General features: G+C 51.9%; 1 protein-coding gene across 4 annotated transcripts; it reads left to right on the top strand.

The window, feature by feature from the left end:
- The first annotated feature begins 4795 nt into the window (after nt 1–4795).
- VPS4A (vacuolar protein sorting 4 homolog A) lies at nt 4796–19431 on the top strand. Of its 4 annotated transcripts, none has more exons than XM_025426670.3 (11): nt 4796–4989; nt 8458–8569; nt 8654–8801; nt 10270–10331; nt 10450–10569; nt 11042–11198; nt 11741–11889; nt 12232–12313; nt 12537–12756; nt 14944–15084; nt 17804–19431. In XM_025426670.3, exons 1-11 carry the CDS (start codon nt 4969–4971, stop codon nt 17810–17812), a joined length of 1221 nt encoding a protein of 406 aa, XP_025282455.1. In that variant the 5' UTR covers nt 4796–4968; the 3' UTR covers nt 17813–19431. The 4 variants fall into 4 exon arrangements, with proteins under 4 accessions (XP_025282455.1, XP_025282454.1, XP_025282453.1 ...); XM_025426669.3 differs by lacking the exon at nt 17804–19431 and adding an exon at nt 15803–16680 and having other exon boundaries at nt 4797–4989; nt 10273–10331; XM_025426668.3 differs by lacking the exon at nt 17804–19431 and adding an exon at nt 15803–16680 and having other exon boundaries at nt 4798–4989.
- The last annotated feature ends 74 nt before the right edge of the window (nt 19432–19505 follow it).

Below are 19505 nucleotides of genomic sequence, written 5' to 3'. Positions count from 1 at the left end.
CCTACACCCTCTTCACTCTGATTTCCCAGTTGTTAGCATTTTACATTTGTTCTGGTATCCTCTCTTGCCTTCCTCTGACATTATGCTCTATCTATCTCACTTAAATCCTCAGTGTGTACCTCCCAAACACAACAAGACTCTCCTGCATTGCCACCGTTCCACCCTTCCCACCAGGTAGTCAACACCGGCACACCACTATCTCCACCACCACCACCACCCAAACCACAGACCACATTTACCTGGTGCCAGTTGTCCCAGCAGCGTCTCCTTTTCCTTTCTGGCGCAGGATCCTATCCAGTACCACAAGTGCCAGTTGGTTGTCATGTCTCATCAGTCTCTTCTGGTGCAGCAGATTTAGGGCAATCCAAACTCTTAAAAACCTAGTTTTGTTTCTAGTTCCACCACTGACTTTCACTGATAGGAACTTAATCATTGGATCAAACTGAGCTTTATTATACTCTGAGTCACACAGAGGAGTGGAGATGGTTTCTTAGGAGTCATAAGAGGAATCATCAGCTCTCCATTTATTTGGGCATCAGTCACTCAATGTGCACGAGATTTTGCCCTGGCCCTACCTCTCCAAACTGTTACTCACTTGAACTTGGTTTTTATTCCTAGTCTTGGCCCCCACCCTCCTGACAAGGATTCCTTAACAAAATTGTTAAGAACCCACTCCTTGGGGCAGCCCAGGTGGCTCAGCGGTTTAGCACCGCCTTTGGCCCAGGGCCTGATCCTGGAGACCAGGGATCGAGTCCTGCATCGGGCTCCCTGCACGGAGCCTGCTTCTCCCTCTGCCTGTGTCTCTGCCTCTCTCTCTCTCTCTCTGTCTCTCATGAATAAAAAAATAAAATCTTAAAAAAAAAAAGGAAGAACCCACTCTTGGTACCTGGGTGGCTCAGTCAGTTAGGCATCAGCCTTTGGCTTGGGTTGTGATCCCAGGGTCCTGGGATCAAGCCCTGCACTGGGCTCCCTGCTCAGCAATGGTTCTACTTCTCCCTCTGCCCCTGATTTGTGTTCTCTCCATCTCAAAATAAGTAAAATCTAAAAACAAAACAAAACAAACAAACAAACAAAAAAACCCACTCCTTGGCATGAGCCCTAGAATGCTGGTGTTTGTGAAGTCTGATTTTACTAGATTGTATTGGCTAAACAGAGTTGACTCATTTGTCCAAGCTCAGGTTTACAAGTGCCACCCTGTTAGCATCAGCCCAATCCAATCTGTGAAAGTGCTATGCCAGAAAGAACAAATGGAACTGTGTATTTGCAAGTCAATGACTTTCTACCTGAAGTGTGGGAGCTGAGAATCTGATTTCTGCCCTAGTAAGAAAGTTAGAATATGAAGTTCTCAATCTGATTCAAATTTATGAAGCCTAAACATGCTGTATGTACCAGTACAAAAATGATATTTAGTGCCTTTATTTCCCCTCTCCCTCCTCCACTGACTCCTCCATCCCCAGCAATGGCAACACCACTGTAGAACTGAGGGGTTCTCAGAGTTTGTTTTCAAGCTACCCTCCAAAGAGAAAGTCAATAATGGGTGACCAAATGAGATGGGGAGGGGGTCCCCATTTCCTGCCATCAGAAGCAGCTGCTCACCACTGAGCTTCCCTCCAGGAGGGGGAGCGTCCCCTGGGAAGCTGTGCTTTGTCAGTAGGGTCAGTGTCTCTGTACTGCAGGCTCCTGAAAGAAGCTAAGCAAGAGTCGTAAGAAAGCTGAATAAGCAGAACAAAGAGAAGGTGAACACAGCCAGTGGATCTCAAGCCCAGCCCTGGCTATGTGCTAAGTTGTGCCCCACCAAATTTATAGGCTAAGCCCAACCCCCCACATCTCAGAAGGTGACTACATTTGGAGATAGGCAAACACAAGATGCAACTGGGGGCAGCCCGGTTGGCTCAGCGGTTTAGTGCCGCCTTCAGCCCAGGGCCTGATCCTGGAGACCCGGGATCGAGTCCTGTGTCAGGCTCTCTGCATGGAGCCTGCTTCTCCCTTTGCCTGTGTCTCTGGTGCTTGTCTCTCATAAATAAATAAGACCTTTATTTTTTTTTTAATTTTTTTATTTATGATAGTCACAGAGAGAGAAAGAGAGAGAGACACAGGCAGAAGGAGAAGCAGGCTCCATGCACCAAGAGCCCGACGTGGGACTCGATCCCACGTCGGGTCTCCAGGATCGCGCCCTGGGCCAAAGGCAGGCGCCAACCTGCTGTGCCACCCAGGGATCCCAAGACCTTTAAAAAAAAAAAAAAAAAGAGGCAATTTGGTTAAAATGAGGCCGTTAGAGTGGGACCTCATCCAATCTGGCTGGTGTCCATAAAAAAAAAAAAAAAAAAAAAGGAAACTTAAGGGTGCCTGAGTGGCTCACTCGGTTAAGCATCTGCCTTTGACTCAAGTCATGATCCCAGGGTCCTGGGATCTAGCCCCTCATCTCCCTGCTCAAAGAGGAGCCTGCTTCTCCCTCTCCTTCTGCCACTCCCTCTGCTTGTGCTCATGCATGCATGTGCTTTCTCTATCAAATAAAGTCTTAAAATAAAAAAAGGAACTTGGACAGAGATAAGGGATGGACACTTATCTCTTATCCAAGAGATAAGCTTGGACACTGCATGTGCATACAGGAAAGACCCTGTGAGGACACAGCAAAATACAGCCATCCGAAAGCCAATGAAAGAGGCCCTAACCCTGCTAACAACTTGATCTTGGACTTGGAGCCTCCAGAACTATGGAGATAATTTCTCTTGTGTAAGCCCCCCAGTCTGTGGTATCCTGTGATGGCAGCCCTAGCTGACTAAACACACGGCCTTCCACTTTAATTCTGTCTCCCAATTCATACAGCCCATTCAGTGTGTGGATTTAGTGCTCTTAACTCCGCCTCACTCTCATCCACCAGTAGGGTCCCTGTCTTTAATTTGCTCACTTACTACTTCTTAATGAACTCATTATTAATACTTCTAGCATATATTGAGTGAGTCCCTATCAAGCCTTGGAAAAGACTCAGCCCTGCCCTCTTGATGTAGGACAGTGCCTATGCCAAGTGCAAAACAGCAAATACAAGCCTCCCCACCCCACACAGCTCTGTCAGTGTCTGCCTCTGCCTATCTGAGCCTTATTCCGGTTTCTTAAATTCCACTAATGGTCTCCATAGGGCCGCAAGACCTTTATACAGACTGTTTCATCAACCTGGAGTGTTCTTAATCCTGCCTCATCCCTCAAACCTCTTCTTGAGTGGGAGCCTTTGCTGACCACCTATCTTGGGCATGTTGACTGTTAGACCCTCACATAGTACATGGATTTTCACACATAGGCTTCCACACGCTTATTATATCATCTTTCCTGATGAACATCATTTTTTTAAAGATTTTATTTATTTATTCATGAGAGACACACACAGAGAGAGGCAGAGACACAGGCAGAGGAAGAAGCAGGCTCCATTCAGGGAGCGCGACGCGGGACTCCAGGATCACACCCTGGGCTGAAGGTGGCGCTAAACCACTGAGCCACCAGGGTTGCCCGAACATCATTTTTCTTCTCAAACTGTAGGCTGCCCTAGAGCTGTTTTGATCATTGCATCATCCCCAGAAACTAGCACAGATGCACTATACTGAAGTTCACTAGGCTGAAGCCCCCAGCCCCAGCCCTGGAAGTATAAGGAAACCACTTCCCTGGGGCACCTGGCTATCTCAGTGGGTAGAACATGACTTTTGGCTCAGTCGGTTGGGCATCTGTCTTTGGCTCGGCTTGTGATCCCAGGGTTCTGGGATCAAATCCCACATTGGGCTTCCTGCTCAGTTGGAAGTTGGCTTCTCCCTCTACCTCTGCCTGTCCCCCTGCTTGTGCTCTTTCTCTGTGTCAAATAAATAAAATCCTTAAAAAAAAAAAAAAAAAAGACAGAGAGAGAGAGAGAGAGAGGCAGAGACACAGGCAGAGGGAGAAGCAGGTTCCCTGCAAGGAGCCTGACGTGGGACTGGATCCTGGAGACCCAAGATCCTGGGTCAGAAGGCGGTGCCAAACCGCTGAACCACCCAGGCTGCCCTAATAAATAAAGTCTTAAAAAAAGAAAAAGAACTCTTGATCTTGGGGCTGTAAGTTCAAGCCCCATGTTGGGTGGAGAGGCTACTTAAAAAAAAATTAAAAAATTAAAAAAAAAGAAAAGAAAGAAAACCACTTTCTTAAAGAGAAAAGTAGAAGGATCAATATTAAAAAACAAGAGCTAACTTTAGACAGAACCACTAGCGTCATAATAATAGTTAACAGAGGAGGTGCCTGGGTGGTTCAGCCAGTTAAGTATCTGACTCTTGATTACTGCTCGGGTCATGATCTCTGTGTCCTGAGATCAGCCCCACTTCTGGCTCTGCGCTGCTCAGGGTCAGCTTGAGATTCCCTCTCTCCGTCGGCCCCTCTCCCAGCTCGTGCTCTCTGTCTCTCAAAAAAATAAATTACCGGAGACTGAGTCCCCAGTGTGGGATACGCTGTTGACGTTAACCAGCTAGCTCATTTATTCCCCTGAAAAGCCTGACAAAGTAGACACTAATTATTAGTTTAACCCTATTAGGGGTCAGAAACCCAAAGTTCTAGGAAGTTAGGTTTACTGTGCAAGAAAAACTGTCCTACAGGCGGTATTTTACTAGAAACGGGGTCTCGGGCTTGGGGTTTCTAGCCTCCCGGCCCCTGGCCTCGCCCCGCCCCCGCCCCGCAGGCCCCGCCCCTTCAGGCCCCGCCCCGCCCCGCCGCCGCGGGGGGCGGAGCCTGCAGTGCCAGCCGTGGCCGCCGGGGGGCAGCCGCGCGGCTCAGGCCCGACCGCTCTGGGCCGCTCTCCTCGCTCGCCCTGCGACTCGGCTCCGGCTGCGAGCGGACGCCCTGCCCGCGCCCAGCGCCCACCGCCGGGCTCCGCGCCCCCGACCCAGCCGCTCGGCTCCCCGGGGCCGGACCGAGGCCGCAAGCAGCGCCGCGGGGTGTGGGGCCGACCCAGGAGATGAAATGACAACGTCAACCCTCCAGGTACCTCGGGTCGGCCCGGCTGGGTCTCCGGAAGCCGGAGGAGGCGCGGCGCGGCCTGCGGGGCGGCGGGGCGGGCGGGCGGGCGGGCGGCCTGCTCGGAGCCCCGAGCCCGCGGCCTCGCCCCCGCCCCGCCGCCGCCTCCCGCTCCCACGCGCCCGGGCCGCGGGCTGCCCCCGCCGGGAGTCCCGCCCAGTGCCCTCCGCGCGGCGGGGCCGGCCCAGCCCGGAGGCCGCCGGGTGCCGCGGCGGGGATCAGCGTCCTGGGGCGGGCGGGCGCCGCCCGGGACCCTCGGCCGCGCAGTCGGGCCGCCTCCCGCGGCCTCGCGTTCCTCCGTGCGGCCGGCGACCCCTCCTGCATCCCCCGGCTCTCGCCCGGCGCTGGGGTGGCGCCCCCTGCGAGCACGACCGACGCGTCCCGAGGTGCGGCCGCAGACCTGGGCTTCGGGCTCCCTCTGCCCCTCGCTCGCCCTCGCCCTCGCCCTCGCCCGTGACCTTGGGCCAGCCTCGGGATCTCGGCACGGCAGCTGTCCTGTCAGCGGAGTGGGGCGGCACCTGTCGGGCACCTGTCGGGCACCTGTCGGGCACCGGGTTGCTGTGACGGGGGCCCTGGGCTGAGTGCTCCGGTAAAGCGTTCTTAACACGGTGCCCAGCGTACAGCCTGCGAAGGAGGCGGGCGAGGCTTCGCGGAGGAGCGGGCATTTGGCCGGGCCCAGAGCGACCCGCGGCCTTCGGACGCCTGAGGGGGAGGAAGAAGTGGGACGGAGGCCGGAGCGAACCGGGCCCCCCGGCGGGCCTCCGCCGCGAGTGCTCCCCTCTTCCGGGCCTTCCTTGACTCGGCCCGCAGACCCACCTGCCCAGTTTTCCCTGTGAGCTAGGAATGTCTTCACGTTGCTAGTAAAAGCTTCGTTAAGGGATCCCTGTGACGCTTAGTCAGTGAAGCCTCCGACTCTTGATTTTGCCGCAAGTCATGATCTCAGGGTTGTGAGATCCGGCCCCGCACTGCTCCACGCTCAGCAGCGAGTCTGTGTGGAGATTCTCTCCTTCTCCCTCTGCCCGTCCCACTCACATCTCTCTCTCTCTGTAAAATAAATAATCTTCTATTCCTCTAGTTTCTGTCCCTATGGATTTGCCTATTATGGGCATTTTATTCATTCACTCATTCGTTGGCTTATTCATTTATTTGTTAAAAGATTTATTTAAAAAATAAATATTTATTTTTTTATTTTAGAGCGGGGAGAGACAGAGGGAAAGAGAACCTCAAGCAGACTCCTCGCTAAGCACAGAGCCCACTCCAGGCTCGATCCCATGACCCCAAGCACACCAAACGAGCAGAAACCAAGAGGCCAATGCTCAACTGACTGTGCCACCCAGGGGCCCCTATTCTGGGCATTTTAAATAAGTGGAATCATACAATATGTGGTCCTTTGTGACTGGCTCCTCTCACTTAACATAATGTGGTAGGTTTTCATGTTTTTAAAAGGCTGGGAAAAGATATTTCATGACACGTGAAAATCATGAATTTCAAATTTCAGCATCTATAAATAAAGTTTTATTGGAACACATTCCTGCTCCTTCATTTACTTTCTATGGCTGCTTTTGTGCTACAGAGGCGTAGTTGAGGAGTTGCTACAGAGATTGTATGGCCAGGAAAGTCTAACCTATTTACCATCTGGTCCTTTACCGTTTGCCAGCTCTTCTGTTAGCACATCTTCCTTACCCTTGTCCTTCATGCTCATCCCTGCCATATGTGTTACTAGAGATGCTGCAGGCTGGCAGTTTTATTCATCACCTCACCCTTGTGTTACACATAATTCTTCAACTTGCAGCTCAGGCCTCTTGCCGGTGAAACATTGTATGCACTTGCCAAAAAGATCTAATGTGCTCTTAGGTGCATTAATTAATAAAGTATCTGGAAGGGAGGGGGGCAGAGTGTACCTTGAGTATTGTCTGAGCCCTGCTTTCAAAAGGACAGACCCTAGCAGGAAGGCATATAGAGTGAAAAAGTCCAAGGAACCGGGCATGTTTGTTCTGGAGGAGAGAAGCCACAAGGGACAGGAGAATTGGTTTCATTGTCTTATCTGAAGAGACATTATTGAGGGAGAGTAGACCAGAGAAGCTTGTTTGAGCTAATCATTGAAGTTTCTGGGCTCCTGGCCATCCTGTATTTGTAGGTAACAGAGGTAGCTGCGCTTGAAAATAGTAGCCAACACTTTTTCACCTTTCCTACCCTCATCAACCTGGTGAGTTCATTTATCATCAGCCTGGCCTAACCTACTCCTGTTAGTTTCGTAGAGCTAGCTGTCCTTCTGAGACCTCTTGCTGTCAGATGAGGAAGGGCTGCACAGATGCCTGAGCCCTGCCAAGAGCTCGTCAGAAGGTTTATTGTTTGCTGTGGACGGAACTGTGTGTATACATTGGGATCTGCCGGCCTGGTGTCTAGTGCTGATCAGCTTGAGGAGGATAATTTTGGTAATGCTTCCTGGGTTGGTGAAGCAATGGTTTCTAAAACTGGGTATGTAGGTGTGGGGCAGCTGCCTGAAAGATCCAGCATGCTTTTGAGTTCAGTCTAGAGCACAGACCTATAGGATTTGTGAGATTCACAAAGATATGCTCACCCAGTTCTTGGAAGATTCCATAGGATTACTCTCTTCAATTAGCACATATATGTCTCTGGAGTAAGCAAACCCTTTCCTCCCTCCCTCCCTCCCTCCCTCCCTCCCTCCCTCCCTCCCTCCCTCCCTTCCAGAGAGCGCATATGTGCCAGTGGGGGGAGGGACAGAGGGAGAGGATCTTCAAGCAGACTCCACACTGAGCCTGGAGCCTGATGTGGGGCTTGATCTCCTGACCCATGACCTGAGCCGAGACCAAGAGTTGGACACTTAGCTGACTGGCCAGGCTTGCCAGCAAGCGCTTTTCTTACTAGAGCTACTGGTATACTGACCCATGTGTCTAAGCATCCCTTCCTTAAGTAGCAAGTTTAGGAAAACCATCTTCTCTTTTCACCACAGAGAAGCAGGTTGGGCCAGTAGGAGGTCGAGATCCCTTTGGTCAGTCTCTTAGAAGGGCTGGCTCTTCTCTGGCCTTTATGCCGAGCAGCACAACAATCAGTTGGTTCTGGTGTTTCCCCTTTTCCAGGCAGTGGCCCCACGGCCACTTTTCTTTCCCTTGAGGCAAGGAACAGAAAGTGGATTCTCCCCTTGAGCCTTAATCTGAGATATTTGGTCAGGTTTCCACGTGCTGAGATCCAGAGCGAAACTGAGAAGGAGCTTGCTTTTAACCGGATGAGTGTATTGTGAAGAGGGCTGCTGTCTTTTAAAGCTCCATTTCAAGGCCTTTGTAGTTGACGTTGGAAAACAGACCGACATAATGGTGGGCGACTAACAGATCTGCAGGGTTCCTGCTGCCCTGGGACCCCAAGGGCTTTTTGGGTCTCTTGGGAAGCACTGAGGTATTTGCTCTGCCTTTCCAGAAAGCCATTGATCTGGTGACAAAAGCCACAGAAGAGGATAAAGCCAAGAATTACGAGGAGGCACTCCGGCTCTACCAGCATGCCGTGGAGTATTTCCTACACGCTATCAAATGTGAGTCACACGCAGGGCCCTCCGTGGCCGTAGAGCCCCTGCCAGGGCAGGGTAGGTACACTCTCTCCAATTCCCCTTTTGCAGATGAGGCACACAGCGACAAGGCCAAGGAGAGCATTCGAGCCAAGTGCATGCAGTACCTAGATCGGGCCGAGAAGCTGAAGGATTATTTACGAAACAAAGAGAAGCATGGCAAGAAGCCAGTGAAAGAAAATCAGAGTGAGAGCAAGGGGTGAGTATGGAGGAGTGGAGGGCCCGGCTGGGACCAGAGACCCCACGAGCATGTGTCCTTTGTAGGAGTCGCTGCCATTCTTGGTGCTAATGCGGCCTTCCTTTGGGAGAATAACACTCGTACCGGGGATGATGCCCCAGCTGCCTCTGTCGGGCACTGTGCACACTATTTCCTTGGATGGGATCTTGTTGGATCCACACAGGAGAGCTGTGAGTGAAATGTGAGCCAGCAGGGAGGTTGCAAGCCTTGGATTCCACAGTCGGGCTCTGAGGGTATATCCTAGTGCTGCCACTTCCTAGCCATGTGACCATGGACAAGTGCCATGACCCCCTGTGCGTCCAGGCCCCTCATCTGTAGAAGAAAGATAACGCGCCTTCCCACCCAGCGTTGCTCTAAGGAGCAAGAGATGGTGCGGGTAAAGCCCTGAGGGTAAAGTGTGGCGTGCAGTAACGAGGCAGTATGTGTCAGCTGCTGCTGTGATCAGAGTTACTGTCTTCATGTGACAGATGAGGCAACAGACTCAAGTTCAGAGATGGCCCAGGTCACAGAGCTGCACTTGATGGAGTCTGGTCCCACACCCAGGGCTTCTGTTTCCGACTCCAAAGGCAGTGTTTGCTCTGCAGCCTCTCTCCTCACATTTGTGGTTTGCCTACCACACAGATGCCAGGGAGCCAACGGTGTCCTGGAGGCGAAGGGGAGGGTCCCAGGCAGGAGGGTCGTGGATGGAGCAGGAGAGGCGGGTGTGTGCCACCCCACCAGTGGTGGGAGGCTCTGCTCCCGGGTTGACAGGGCTCCCCAGAGAGGGAGACATACCCTGGGAAGGGACAAGGAATAGGCAGGAGGTTAACATCTCTGAGAGGGCCAGAAGAGTTTTAAGGATGGCAAATCGCTTGTCCCATTAGAGGTTGGCCCTGGGGGGAGACCAGTGACTATGTTCCCTTCCTTGGTGCCCCTCTTTAGTCTTATACTTCACCTCTTCTCTGAATCACAGCCACTTGATATCTGGTTGTGAGTCTGTGTGAGAGGCCAGTGACAGCTCCGGTTGCTTGCCCAGCTGTTCCTGAAGTCCAGCCAAAGTACATGTCCCCCATTAGCCTTCTAGAGAGGGCACACATCTCCATTCTTACTACCTTTTACCTTTTTTTTTTTTTTTAAGATTTTATTTATTTGACACAGAGAGCACAAGCAGGGGGGAGAGGCAGAGGAAGAGGGAGAAGCAGACTCCCCGCTGAGCAGGGAGCCTGATGCAGGGCTTGATCTCAGGACCCTGGGATCATGACCCGAGCCAAAGGCTGACGCTCAACCGACTGAGCCCCTCAGGCACCCCTATTCTTACAACCTTAATGAAGAAACAAGGGTGGGTGATGCAGGTGTTTCCTGGAGGATGTGGACGTGAGTGTTGTGCTCTCAGAACCTCCTTGTCAGCTGCCTCTTGCTTTAGCATGTCATCTTCTGTCTCCTTTCCCAGCAGTGATAGTGACAGTGAAGGGGACAACCCAGAGAAAAAGAAATTGCAAGAACAACTGATGGGTAAGCGGCCCGAGGCCCCGCGGCAATGGGAGGGAGAGATGTGGTGAGGGCCCCCCGGAGGGTCAGCTCAGACCTATCAGTTGGGCTCCAGGTCAAAGGCTCTACTTGCCTCTTGCAGGTGCTGTTGTGATAGAGAAGCCCAACATTCGGTGGAATGATGTGGCTGGGCTGGAGGGGGCCAAGGAAGCCCTCAAAGAAGCTGTCATTTTGCCAATTAAATTCCCACACTTGTTCACAGGTAAGGGTTGAGCTGCTTTCAGCCCAGATGTGAAAACAGCAGGCTTCCGAGGAAGCCAGCTCAGGGCTCCCCCTCTGAAGGTGACCCGGAACAGGTGGCCACTCAGCTCTTTGCCCTCAGTGGGCACTCGGGCAGGAGAGGCCTCAGGGCCGATCATCACAGTCATCTGCTCTGTGCTTCTCTCTGGTGTCAGACACCTCTGCGACTAGAACTTTGACTTGACTGTCCCAGTGGGTGAGTAGGGTCAGTGCCAGCTGGCGTCACTTTGCAGGGTCTTGGGGGTCTTGAGCCCAGGGCTAGGAGCCGGTTCTCAGTGGGTAATTCAGTTCCCTTTATTTTTGCTGCCAGGATCGGTTGTCTTGTAGAACCTTTCTCTTCTGGTCGTACTTATAGTAAATAAGTGCCTTTGGCTTTTTTCTCTTCCCTTTCCCCAGTTAGGAGGAAGCTCACCTCCGATTATTCTTTGTTGTAGGCAAGCGTACGCCTTGGCGAGGGATACTGCTCTTCGGACCCCCTGGCACAGGGAAATCCTACCTGGCCAAAGCAGTGGCCACGGAGGCCAACAACTCCACCTTCTTCTCTGTGTCCTCCTCGGACCTGATGTCTAAGTGGTTGGGGGAGAGTGAGAAGTAAGTCAGCTGCCACACCTTGCTTCCCTGCCCTTGAGCCACCGCCCAGAGGAACTGCTGCTGGGTGTCGGGGGAAGCGGCCAGCAGAGGGGAATGATGCCAGCTTCCCCGGGTGGGACGCTGTCCCGACAAAGACTGCTGAGACTGAATGGGAATGTGGGAGAGACGTCTTCGTACAGGAAAGGGAAAGGCAGTCACGATCTTTGGGTATCAGGCAGGTGTCCTCTATTGGGGACTTCGTGTGGTTTAGTTATTTTCCACACCGACTCCCATTTTGCAGAGGATGACATTGAGGCTGAGTAAAGGGGGATGTGACTTGTCCTAAATCCAGAGCTTATGAGTGGGGCTGCCGCCAAGGTGGGCTGCTTCTCGTGGCACAGTGCTGCCGGCGGATTTGTGATGCCCGCTTCCTTGGAAATCCAGGCATGACTAGAGTCTTGACCTGTCTGTGGGAAGGGCAGGAGAAGCAGTGACTGGGCCCCTGGCTGGGGTGGGTGTGGGTGTGGGTGTCCTGATCCCGGCCCCCCTTGTCACCTTCACAGGCTAGTCAAGAACCTGTTTGAGCTGGCCAGGCAGCACAAGCCCTCCATCATCTTCATCGATGAGGTGGATTCCCTCTGCGGGTCCCGCAATGAAAATGAGAGTGAGGCCGCCCGAAGGATCAAAACGGAGTTCTTGGTTCAGATGCAGGGTGCGTGCCGGTGCTGGCTGCCCTCCCGGCTCGCGGTCCTCCCAGAGCCAGCCGGGCTCCATTATGTAGCTGCAGCTGGAGGGGATGGGCCGTGGGGCGGAGGGAAGAGGTCAGAGAAGCAGTTCTCGGCTCCCTCTCCACAGGCCTTTGCCCCCCAGCCCCTGCCCTTCCCGAGGCGGCCAGGGCTTCAGAGAAGGCTCTTGGCCCAGCAAAGCTGGTTGTTGCTGGTGGCACAGCGATGGCCCCAGAGCAGAACACACAAAGCCCCTGAGGTGCTTCCTACAGCTGCTCCCTAATCCTGGCAGGTGTTCTGAGTCAGCGTCTGTTTCCCTTTCTCCACAGGGGTGGGGAATAACAACGATGGGACTCTGGTTCTTGGTGCCACAAACATCCCATGGGTGTTGGATTCAGCCATTAGAAGGAGGTGAGTCTTCCCCAGTAGGAGCCAGGGGCTGAGGTCTTTCTCCAGCCATAGTCAACCTGCTGCTGGCAGTGGTGCAGCCTGACTCCGTTTCCCTGGAGGCTTCTTCATATCTGCATGGTGAGCAGAGCCCTGAGTGAGGCAGCTTCTGGAGGGCCCCAGAGCCCCTCTCCATGAAGACTTATACCGTCTCTTTTCAAGTCCCGCCATGTGCTTGGCTCTCTAGGTTTGAAAAGAGGATTTACATCCCACTGCCCGAGGAGGCTGCCCGTGCCCAGATGTTCCGGTTGCATCTGGGGAGCACTCCCCACAATCTCACAGATGCCAACATCCATGAGCTGGCCCGGAAGACGGAAGGCTACTCAGGTGCCGACATCAGCATCATTGTGCGGGACTCCCTCATGCAGCCTGTCAGAAAAGTTCAGTCAGCAACACACTTCAAAAAGGTGAGTGCGGAGGCACCCGGGGGCTCAGTTGGTTAAGCATTCAACTTTTTTTTTTTTTAAGATTTTACTTATTTATTCATGAGAGACAGAGAGAGAGATAGAGAGGCAGAGACACAGGCAGAGGGAGAAGCAGGCCCCACGCAGGGAGCCCGACATGGGACTTGATCCCGGGTCTCCAGGACCACGCCCTGGGCTGAAGGCGGCGCTAAAGCGCTGAGCCACCCGGGCTGCCCAGCATTCAACTCTTGATCTCAGCATGGGTCTTGATCTCAGGGTTGTGAGTTCAGGTCCCACGTTGGGCTCCACACCTGGTGAGTGGGCCAGCAAGGAGTTGCTTAAAAAGTGTCACAGGAATGGGGAGATCAGCTTTCTTTGCCAGTTCCTTGGCTGCTCAGGTGACATGTTTGGTCTCCTGGAGAACCAAGGATAAGTACAAGGGAGCCCTCTGGTTTGCACCTGCTCTCTCCTTCCTTGTAGTTCTTTTGCTCAAATATGTCCATCTTGGATTGTGTGAAGCCAGAGGACATGGCACTGTGCCACTCACCCCTGCCACCTTCACAGTCAGCGCTGTGCTGTCATGTGGGGACCCCACTCAGTGTCTGAAGAGTGGTGGGTATAGAATCACCCTCTCTAAGGTGGAACTCCTCTCACACCTCGTATCTCTGTCGAATGTCTGCAGAGGGTCCTATTATGTGCCTTGTGCTGTTCTAGGACCCGGAGAGACATTTGTGACCACAGCAGACAAAAGTCCCTGACCTCTAGGAGCCTCATCTCTAGTTGAAAAGATACTCATTTCTTTCTTTCTTTCTTTTTTTTTTAAGATACTCATTTCTGAGAGAGCAATGAGGGGGATGACAGCAGGGGATGGAGTCTGGTGTCTCTGAAGTTTGGAGTTGGGTGGGCAGGTTGTATTCTTTAAAGAAAAAAAAAAAAAAGATTTAAGAGAATGAGAATTCCAGGGAGACAACCCACTGAGCATGACATAAGGCTTCATCTCACGACCCTGAGATCATGACCTGAGCCCAGATCAAGAGTTGGATGCTTAACCGTCCAACTTGGCTGAGCCACCAGGTGCACTGGGGAAAGTTGTATTTTTTTTTTTAATCTCATATTCTTTTTTTTTTTTTTTTTTTAAAGATTTTATTTATTTATTCATGATAGTCACAGAGAGAGAGAGAGAGGCAGAGACACAGGCAGAGGGAGAAGCACGCTCCATGCACCGGGAGCCCGATGTGGGATTCGATCCCGGGTCTCCAGGATCGCGCCCTGGGCCAAAGGCAGGCGCCAAACCGCTGCGCCACCCAGGGATCCCTCATATTCTTTTTTTTAAAAAAAATATTTATTCATGAGAAACAGAGAGAGAGGCAGAGACACAGGCAGAGGGAGGAGCAGGCTCCACTCAGGGAGCCCAACGCAGGATTCGATCCCGGGTCTCCAGGATCACACCCCGGGCGGAAGGCAGCGCCAAACCGCTGAACCACCCAGGCTGCCCTTAATCTCATATCCTTTCTACCTTCTGCCCCACCCCTACCTTTAAGAGAGAAAGTTGAGAACTGGAATGGGGGGCAGCAGGGAGGGGCAGAGGCAGAGGGAGAGAACCCACGCAGGCTCCATGCCTGTTGTGGAGCCTAACACGGGGCTTGATCTCACGGCCCTGAGATCATGACCTTAGCTGAAATCAAGAGTCGGGTGCTTAACCCACTAAGCCACCCAGGCGTCCCAAGGCAGGTTGTATCTTAAGGGATAAGCCACCGCAGGGGATGTTTGAGTCAAGAGTTGAAGGAAGTGAGGGAATTAGCTTTGGGATATTTGGGAGGATGTTACCAGTAAAGCAGACTGTGGTTAGAAAAACATTTTTGGCGTCACTGCATTTGTGGTGAGATTGGATGGAGTTAATGAGGAAGGGGAAGCTATCGACATTTTGGGCCACAAATTGAGATTCTAGAGAACAGTGCCTAGAATAGCATGCTAATCACAAACCTCTGAAATCCCGCTTTGAGCTGCTTTGACTACCGGCCCGAGAGTTCTGCAGGATTCATTCTCTTCTCAGAGTGATGACCTAGAAAGCCAGGCATGCATTCATACCCTACCACGACCTTCTCTTCAGGACTCAGAAGTCTGAGGATCCTGTCCCTTCCCCAAGCACTGAGGTGCAACCCCTCCAGTCAGATTCCTGGTTGATTTCAGGTCTGTGGCCCTTCCCGCACCAACCCTAGCGTTATGATCGATGACCTCCTGACCCCATGCTCACCAGGGGACCCGGGGGCCATGGAGATGACTTGGATGGATGTCCCCGGTGACAAACTCCTAGAGCCTGTGGTTTGCATGGTAAGTGGCTGGTTGGGAGAAGGACTGCACAGAACCCAGAAAAACTGGGGTCTTGGGTCTAAAAATAAAAATAGGCTTCTCCCCTTCTTCGTCCTGGGCTGTTGTGGCTCCTCTGAAACAGGGAATGGCCTTTGGGGCTCTGGATAGCTGGGACTCCTGCCATTAGACTCAGTGGGGGCCCAGGATGAAGGCCGCAGCACGAGCATTTATTTTCTTCAGCGAGAGTAAAGGCCAGCTGGTGCGACTACATCATTCCATGGGTTTGGCTTGTGAGTGGCCATGGAGGCAGCGAGCATCTGTTGGCAGTTTGTTTCAATGCCGTTGCATAGGGAGCCTAATGGGACTGGTCTTGCCCCTCCTCATCCTGGTTTTGCTGAGGGTCTTGCCTGCCGTGTGTGGCAGGTGTCTGCCGATGTGGCGGGTGTGCAATCAGAATGAGCTTCTCCCAGCAGTTAAGAGATGAGGGGAGCTTGGATTCTTTCAGATGAGAAGTAGGCCTGTTCAGACGACATGAGCTGCCTTAGGAGGGAAGAGCGGTCCTGTCACGGGAGACATTCAGGCAGGAGCCAGGCAATCAGAGGAGCTTTGCATTTGGGGCTGGGAATGACCACGAATGCAGGCCTCTTCCTGCAACACCACATGGGACTGCGACACAAGGAGGCCTAGAGCCCTGCCTAGAGCCCTGGCTGCTCCTCAGCTCGTGCCCTTGTCTTTGCAGTCGGACATGCTCCGGTCTCTGGCCACCACTCGGCCCACCGTGAATGCAGATGACCTCTTGAAAGTGAAGAAATTCTCAGAGGACTTTGGACAGGAGAGTTAAAAATTTCTTCACTTGGTGATGGTGAAGGTGGGAGGTAGATTGGGGTAATAAATCCACGGCACTCCCCAGGTCAGTGGCCAGACAGGGCACTGGGGCTCATCTTAACGTCACTACAGCGTCCCCTCTGCTGTCTGGCCGCCAGCCGGGGAGCATAAAAGAAGGGCCTCCCTGGCCACAAAGACACAGAAGCACATTCGGCACTGGGTGGAATACTGGTTCTTCCTACTTCCTCCTCCTCCTCCTCCTCTTCTGGATGCTCACCAACTCCTTGTCCTGCCCCTGTTTTTTGTTTTGTTTTTTAAACCTTTCTTTGTTCCCCTAAATTAATGCTGCTTGGATTTTTGTCTTGTTTATAAATAAAATTAAAATCTCCCAGAAGCATCAAGGAGTAGGAGCAGCCCGCACTGTGGGGTTGTTGCCGACCTTCAGAACGGCTTGCCAGGCCCATCCACCTGTTCCTTCTAACCCGGGTTTTACTCTTTGTGAACACTATGACTGACGCCCTGGGTCGCCAGCCCAAGCCCTGCCTGTAAAGGCCAAGAGTAAAACCAAGCTATTCCCAACCTCCCAGGTCAGCATCCTGGGCTCTGTGTCCTCCCTGCGAGAGGAAAGATGGGTTTTGTGAGCACAGAGCTGTGGAGATCAGAATGAGTGAAGGCAGTCAGGTGGGTTTCACTGCTGCCTTTTCTTCCCTCTGAATGTGAGAACACCGAACCCCGCCACTGCTCCTGGCTCTCTGCCCTGGAAATGGGCTAATAAATCCTTTTCCCTCTTGAGCCACTTGAGTGATCTCATCTTTGGTTATTCTCTGGGGCTCCCTGAAGGCCATACTTGCTTCCATTAGAAAGACCCCCTGGTTCTCTCTCTGCACCCTCCATCAGAGGAGGAGGGTATTGCCACCTACTGCAGTTCCCAGGCCTGACCTCCAGTCAGGTTGGCAGACCCCGACTACCCCTCCCCCCAAGCCTTGTAAATGTGGCACCTGGACAGTTCTTCCTGCCGACTGGGCCTGTGGGCCGGATGTGGCCTGTAGCTGTTTGGTTTGGTCTGTTGGCAACACTGAAAAGTCAAGAATTGATGTAAAAATTATCTGGCTTCTGGGAGATTAGGTGGTGCTGGGCCTGTGTCCCCGTGAGGCATCCAGTCAGCCACAGCCTAGCAGGGGCTTCCCTGCTCAGAAGCAGAACAGGCTCTCCGGCTCACGCATCCCCACGTGGTCAGCTTCCCTCTTTCGGGTTGCCTGCCTAGCCCCTATGGCCATTAGAATTTTTGACTCCTTGAGACCCTTCCAAGGCTCTAGAGTTGGCAGCCCTAGAAATGCTGTTTGAGTAGCAGACTTGATCCTTGACTGCTTGCATATGAATACACAAAAGGCCTGGCATCCGGTTGGTACAGCTCCCCTCCCCTTCCAAAAGCCAATATTATTGCTCTATGTTTTATTAAAACCCAAATTGTCCAGAACTGATGATGTGGCCAACTCTTAGATCTTGGTAGCTTTGCACTGTGGTGTTTCTGATTTGGTTAGGAATGGGTGCTGAATTCAGGCAACTTTTGCTGGGTTCTTTGAAGGGTCGGGCCCAAGTGCTCCTCTCCAGGGTGGAGGCATTAGCCCTGCCTCAGTACCAGGTGCCTCGGCAAGCCTGGCCTCCAGGTGACACCTGCGTAGCAACTGTGGCTAGCATCTTGGGCACGCAGGCGTCCCATGGCTCTCGCTTTAGTTAGGTGCTCTCAGCCACTAATTACTATTTAAACACCGGATTAGAAGTTGGCATAGGACACTGTCCCACTCGTACTATTTCATTTTAGTCACTTGTGCTTTCTTATTCTACCTCCAGTCACCTTTACTTGAATCAGGTCGTCGCTTGCTTTATTTTTAAAATCTTCCTTTCTACTGCTTAGACACCTTGACAAGTCACAGGAGTTAACAGAAACTGGAGCTGCTGTGGTTCGTCTTCATGGCTCTGGTCACGGCTGTTACCGATGTCATGCCTCTCCATTCCTCTCTCCACCACCAGTGACAGGAGGCAGGGCGATGAATGTCCTCTTCACACGTGAGGCTGAAGTAACCTCAGACTGATGTGTGCCCTCACCATCTGTGTTAAACATGGCTCGTAGGTGCAGAGGAATTTCCTGCCCTAAGTGCTAACCCTGAAATTCACTCTTCCCTACTTGGGAATTATGTCCTAAGCCTTCTGTCTCCCTTGGCTTTCACTTTGGTAGTTGACTTCTAAACTCTCCTTAGCTCAAGATGCTGACTTGTGCGGTGTGGTTATTGTGGCTGATACATCTCCCTGGGGTGGGCAAGGTTTTATTAGAAACGCAGATTTGTTGCCTTGAGCTATACATGTAGTATTTAGTTGGACAAATCCTTCCTCCTAGATGGATTTGGTTACACTAGTAAACCTCACATTGTCAGCAATAGAGTTTCAGGCTTTCTCCAAGGTCTACCCTGAACAACCACATACCCTTGGGCCCCAGGTCAGGAAGCTGCAGGCAAATGTTACTGATATACTTTACAAAGGCATCAGTAAGGACAGTTAACCTCAGAGCACTCTGAGGAAGCATCAGAATATTCTGATGCCACCCTGCAGGAGCTTCTGAACATTGTCCAAGGTCCTGGAATTCTAATTTTCATAAGGATCGATGCTTTTTTAGTCTAAATGAGTTTTCTACAGACCTTTCCCAGTGGCCGAGTATCCAACCTCACCTTGGAGCAGTGCTGGCTCCTGTTCCTTTCCAAAGTTTAATGCAAAGAGAGCCAGTTCCCTTTTACTTGACCTCATAGGCCTCCAGATGTGTCCTATTTAGAGAAAGCCATACTGGGTTTGTTTAGTTAACCACTGTTTAAAACAAGTATTTTCCTAAACAACTTACTGAACTTTCTACATGGCTACTAGAACTTGGAGGACTTTGGTAAGAATACCTGTGTTGCAAAACAACAGAAAAATGAGGCAAGACCAGTATCTAGACAAATTTCCTCACCTCTTGCAAAGCTCTGACAGTATCTTTTTTTTTTTTTTTTAAAGATTTTATTTATTTATTCATGAGAGACAGAGAGAGGCAGAGACACAGGCAGAGAGAGAGGCAGGCTCCATACAGGGCACCTGATGTGGGACTCGATCCCGGGTCTCCAGGATCAGACCCTGGGCTAAAGGCAGCGCTAAACCGCTGAGCCACCCGGGGCTGCCCGCTCTGACAGTATCTTAAGGCTAATCATTGGTCAGCATGCTGCTAATTTATTTTTCCAAAATAAGTGTAGTGACCAGGAAGCACAAGTTTTGCTTTGTTTCTAATTGTGATAGGAAGAGGTTCACTGTTCCTCAACTCTCATCCCTCCCCTAGCCCTGATCCATGACCTCTGCCAAAAGAATGAGCCAAATCAAATAGCAGCTGCCCAAGAGATCTCTGCAGGAAAATCGTCTCCAAATCTGTTAAAGGCAGAAGGTGGAGACCAAAACTGTGAGCCTGTAAAATGTGTGGGTACTCATTTGCGTTAATATTATTATTAAACACTTCTATGAACTGTGGCCATTCTCTTCTGTTTCACTTACACAAGCAAACTATTGTCCAAAGCAAAGGACTCTGCAGGTAAGACACACAA

Source organism: Canis lupus, chromosome 5 (genome assembly GCF_003254725.2).
Source record: "Canis lupus dingo isolate Sandy chromosome 5, ASM325472v2, whole genome shotgun sequence".
NCBI lineage: Eukaryota > Metazoa > Chordata > Mammalia > Carnivora > Canidae > Canis > Canis lupus.
This window is presented reverse-complemented; position numbering and strand designations above follow the sequence as displayed.

Coding starts and splice junctions, on each gene's coding strand:
- VPS4A (XM_025426668.3), top strand. CDS start 4,969: ATGACAACGTCAACCCTCCAG. Junction 10,332..10,449: donor ATTGCAAGAACAACTGATGG/GTAAGCGGCCCG, acceptor TGCCTCTTGCAG/GTGCTGTTGTGATAGAGAAG. Junction 12,314..12,536: donor GATTCAGCCATTAGAAGGAG/GTGAGTCTTCCC, acceptor TTGGCTCTCTAG/GTTTGAAAAGAGGATTTACA.